A 4,917-nucleotide genomic window follows, 5' to 3' on the forward strand; every position below is an offset into this window, starting at 1 on the left:
GGTCGGCGCGCTCTGCGGGGCCGCCGGCCACTGCCTGCCTGGGCGCCCCCGCCGGAGGTCAGCCCGACTCCGTACCCCTAAACCGCACTGCACCTTCAGTAGCTACTTAAGCTTTTTTTTCTTTTTTCTGGAAGGAAAATGACGTAAGTTTGCGAAACTCCCCGAGCATCTGTCCCGTTGCGCTCGGCAGAAAGACCTGGATTCTGTAAGATCCGCTTTCTGGGTGAAAAGCCGCTTCATCTCCTTGCTCTGCCGAAAAACTAAGGAAAAGAAATGAAATGAACTACTGTGAGTTTCCTGTAATGTCACCTTGCAAGCCATTTCCCTAAGTAAAGTGATATCAGTAAAAAGAAAATTGAAAATCATCAGCAGGATTTAGACTCGAAGACATAGTTTAGCTTCTGTCCTTTTGCTTACTAGTGGGACCTGTAGAAATAATTTTTTCTCATTTCTTTCTCACTGTGGAGACAGTCCTTTGTACGTTACTTCTGTATATCTGTTTATGCTGATTTACAGTTCATATGGCTACTGATAAACGACTCAAAAGAAGACCGGTCTACGTAGTTACTCCTGTATGCAGTTCTTTTTACTCCCCCCACCCGTCCGGTAATACGGTTCTTTGAGTAGTCCCCTAAAACTGACACACAGATGCATGCTCGTGGATCATGTTAATGAGTTCACAAACAGTGGAGCCAGTTTAGAATACACCAGGTTCAATACACCAGGGCTAGACTGGGACAGCATTGTTCTTATCAGTAAGTTTTTATTGAATACCTACTCTGTGTTAGGTACTGTTGTGACAGTCCAGAGCTTTGTGCATCACCAGAAGATAGTCGTAGACATAAAAGATAATAAAACAAGGTAGCATATATGTGCAAAATAAATTGTATAGGCAACAGCACAATAAAGTGGAAATGCACTGGATTAGAAGTCAGGAGACTTGGGTTCTATCCAAATTCTATAGTCATCAGGCATATGACCTTGTTACTTAGCCAGTAGTATGCAAATTGCAGGTCAAATCCAGTTCCACCTGTGTGTTTTTTGAAATTTATTTATTTATGCATGCAAGAACTGGGGTATAGGTCAGAGGTGAGAGGTATGGAGAGGTGAGAGGACTCACCAGAGACAGAGTGGGGAGCAGAACAGGTACATCTACTGAAATACACTGCTGAGGGGAGCAGTGGGGAGACAGGAGAGGTCTGCACCACATGGTTCAGCTCCCTGGCGGGGGATCGAACTCATGCTGCAGTGACTGGAGATAGCTTGATAGTGCTGAGGCTCCACTCACCACAGAGGCTCTCCACCTCTGTTTTTGTAAACAAAATTTTGTTGGATTACAGCTGGTCTAAAAGCCTAAATTATTTACTAACTCTTTTGACTCCTCACTGGTTATGTCAAGTCTATTCATCTGTAAAATGGGACTAATACCTGCTCTCAACCACAAAACTCATGGGAATCAAATGGAATAAAATACAAATATACTTTCAAAGAAAGGGAAAGTACATGAGTTAGTCGTGGTAAGAAGGGTGGGAGCTAATTAACAGAAACAGGAGACAAAGGCAAAATGAACAGCACCAGCAAGAGTTTACAGACAAAGAAAGCTCACAGTACTCAATGGCAGATAAACAGGGAATAGGCTGGCAAGCGCTGCTGTAGGAAAATTAAGCTGCTATCAGTAAGGGGGAATTAGAGGGAAGAGAGGTTATTGGTATAGTCCAGGTGGACCACAGAAGTGGCAATGGAACAGACAGGAGAACAGGGATTTTAAATGACATTCCAACATCAAAGTGAAGACAACTGAACAACCCCAAGTTTAAGTCTGATTATTTAGAAAAATGTCGGTTCTATAAATAGCACCGAGAGAAAAGGACACTGTAAAGAGACAGGATGTTTTTAAACAAAAGACAATATTTTAACTAGTGAACACTGAAAACAGCACAATGGATCAGAAACCAGGCGTTCTGGGCCTCCCTGGTGGCCTAGGGGTTCAGTCTCAGAGCTGTCACCACTGCGTTCTGAGTAGTCTCCTCGCCAGGAAGGTGCCCTACAGGGCGCAACAGACCCCTCCTATCTCCCCGCTGCTCCCCTCAGCAGTGGATTCCAGTAGATCCACCTGTTCTGCTCCCCACTGTCTCGAGAATCCTCTCACTTCCCCCTACCACGTACCTGTGTTCTACTCCCCAGTTCTTCTATGCAAAAGGTTCTGTTTGACCTATTGTGTTGTCTTAAACAAGCCACCCAAGTTTGCCTGGTAAACAATGAGGGGTTGAAATAAGATACAAAGAGTACCTCTTAGCTCTGAGGTGCTGACCTTTTCAGTAAGTGTTCAGCGTTAGTAATTTGTAAATAAAACTACCTAGCGGAGAGTTACATTTGGTATGCCATCTCAGGGGAAAGGCTGGCTCTGGGGGTGAAGCTTCCACAGCCTTCTGAATTGAGAGAATTAAAGCCATGAGAAAAGATGAAACCTTTAAGTGAAGAATGTAGTCAGGGAAGAATAATGGGCCAAGCACTGAGCTAGGGGAACACCCACACTGTGGAGTGGGTAGAAGTGTGCCAGATGGGTAAGAGGAGCACTGAGATCCTGGCTGTTAGAGGATCCAAAGGAGGATTTCAGTAGGCTGAACCAGGAGTCTCAAATGATACCGAGAGAATGAAATATATCCTCTTCGTAAAGGCCCCGGGATCTCGCTGTTGGCGGGGTGGAAGTTACATGATGCTATTCTGAGATCACTGGTGAGCCAGGGAGAGGCAGTACAAAGACAGCAAAGGAAGCGAGGCAGTGAGAGGTTGAGCAGAGAGGCAGGAAGGAGTCAGGAGGGGTAGGACTAGACTACTGCCAAGAACTGTGGAGAAAAGCAAGAGAGGACAGAATCTCAACAGATGTTTCCACAAAGGGGCGGCCTGTCACTCTCGAGGCATCCGTCATTGTTACTCAGAGAAAGAAGTAAATGGTGAAGAACTCAAAGGTGTAAGATAGAGGGCAGACTGCACAGGGGTGCAAGGTCCTCAGAAGCCCAAGTGGAAAGGTTGTCTTTGAAAGGTCACACGCTCCAAAAACAAGGAAATTATTCATGGAGAACCCAGACAGGCAGCAGGGCTCTCGCTGGCTGCCCACCTGTGAGAAAAGAGCCGACAGGCAGCACGGAGGCCTGCCTCCCTCCCTCAGCCAGGCGGGAGCATGTGGCCTCCCAGGAAAGGGGCCCCAGAGCGCCGCTGCGCGACCAGGCGACCAGGCCGCCCGGCGCACCCCGCTCCACTCCGTGTCCGCGCTCACCGCTGTCGAGCCCTGCCGCCCACGCTGAGCTGCAGCTGTTTGCACAAGGATGAAGCCAGCGTTGCAGAGGACTCCCCTTCTGACTGTCCACAACTGTGGCTACCCCAAGCACCAACAGCTCCCGGCAGAGGACCTGCTCTCTGGTCAGCGGGGAGACAGCCAGGGAGACAGAGGAAGCTCCGGGCCGAGCGAGAAACAAACCAGCTCTGGGCCCCGCAGCTGTCCCCGGAGTCCCAGGAGACACCCGCGGTCTCGGGGCGCAGGCCGGAGGGGCACCCAGACCCCAGGAGTGCCCGCCCGCAGGGCCTCAGCCCTCGCTGCAGCTCAGGGAGGTGCTATTTGAAATAGAAGGCTTCCAATTTCCTGCAGTCAACAAACTGTTTAGGTATAAAATTGTTTTAATCAGAAAGGATTTCTCTTCCCTCAACACAAACGCACACAAAAGTAAAAAAGAGATAGAGAGAGCGCGCGCTATTTACACCAGCTAGACACCGCCGCCTGAGGCTGCTCAGGGCTCGAGGAGACGGCTGGCAGGAGCACCTGCAGGTGGCTTCTCCTCGGCACCAGGCGCCCTGTCGTCCCCTCACTGGCTGCAGCCAGTGGGCCAGGGGGAGGCCGGGGGCCGCTCCAGTCCGAGGGCAGGGTCGCTGGCAAGCTGCGGCTGCGAGACTCTTCTCCGGACAGGGTATCAGGGCCAGCGGGGGTGACAGGCGACGCTGCAGGGGGCAGGACAGGCGTGGCCGGGGCTGAGTGGGTGAAGGGCCGCCCTCCAGGCTGGAGGAAAAGGACGACGCCGATGCTGGCTCCAGTGTCTAAAGGGCCGTGGCTGATGGAGATGGTCCCCGGGGAGCTGAGAGGGGGGTTGCAGATCGGGCTAGCGTGGATCCAAGTGAGGTTCATCACTGGCCACTCAGCGAGGCGCCACGGCTGCTGTGGTTTCAACACTATGTGTCCGAGCTGAGTCTGCTCCACCTTCTCCACGGGAGGGTCAGGAGAGGAAGCAGCTGGGTAACTATGGTGGCTTGGAAAATGCTAAGGAGGGAGAGAAGAAAACAAAAATTTAGGTGAGAAAGCTCTCCCACAAATGCCACCGGCTGTTGAAACCTGGCTTTCCTTGGGAGCGCTGCAATGCAAACGCACAGAAACAGGTAACTTCTCGCCCCGCGGATTACGATTTCACAGGCAGGGCCCCCCCGGAGGCACAGGGCTGAGTCAGCTCTGCGGAGCTCTCACAGCCACTGCAACATGAATTAGATCCTGGACCAGAAGGTGACCCATCGGACGCAACAGCCCTCTCCTGTCTCTCCGCTGCTCCCCTCTCCAGTGGGTTTTAGTAGATCCACTTCTGCTCCCTACTCTGTCTCTGGGGAGTCCTCTCAACCCCTCTGGTCTATGCCCTAGTCCTTGTATGCATGAATAAATAAAATTTAATTAAACTCTCATGTATTTTACACATATGTGAAGGCCTACAAGATACCCTATACCATAAAGGGCACACATGTCCAGCCATACAGGGTCCCCTAGGGTCTTACTGCTTAAGAAATACCTCATTTTAGTACTCCTTTTTCAAAGCCTATTTTTTTTTTTAAAGATTTATTTATTTATTTGTGCATACAGAACTGGGGTACAGGCCAGAGGCT

General features: G+C 50.3%; 1 protein-coding gene across 1 annotated transcript in view; it reads right to left on the reverse strand.

Moving 5' to 3' along the window:
- Window positions 1–3,687: 3,687 nt before the first annotated feature.
- Window positions 3,688–4,917, reverse strand: part of CIART (circadian associated repressor of transcription) — a 4,275-nt gene continuing 3,045 nt past the window's right edge. The window contains exon 5 of the mRNA XM_004689454.2: window positions 3,688–4,309. Coding sequence (XP_004689511.1) covers window positions 3,749–4,309 — 561 coding nt within the window. The 3' untranslated portion in view covers window positions 3,688–3,748. The remainder of the gene's footprint in view (window positions 4,310–4,917) is intronic.

The sequence above is a fragment of the Condylura cristata genome, unplaced genomic scaffold (assembly GCF_000260355.1).
Source record: "Condylura cristata isolate star-nosed mole 26May11 unplaced genomic scaffold, ConCri1.0 scaffold00026, whole genome shotgun sequence".
Classification (NCBI taxonomy): Eukaryota; Metazoa; Chordata; class Mammalia; order Eulipotyphla; family Talpidae; genus Condylura; species Condylura cristata.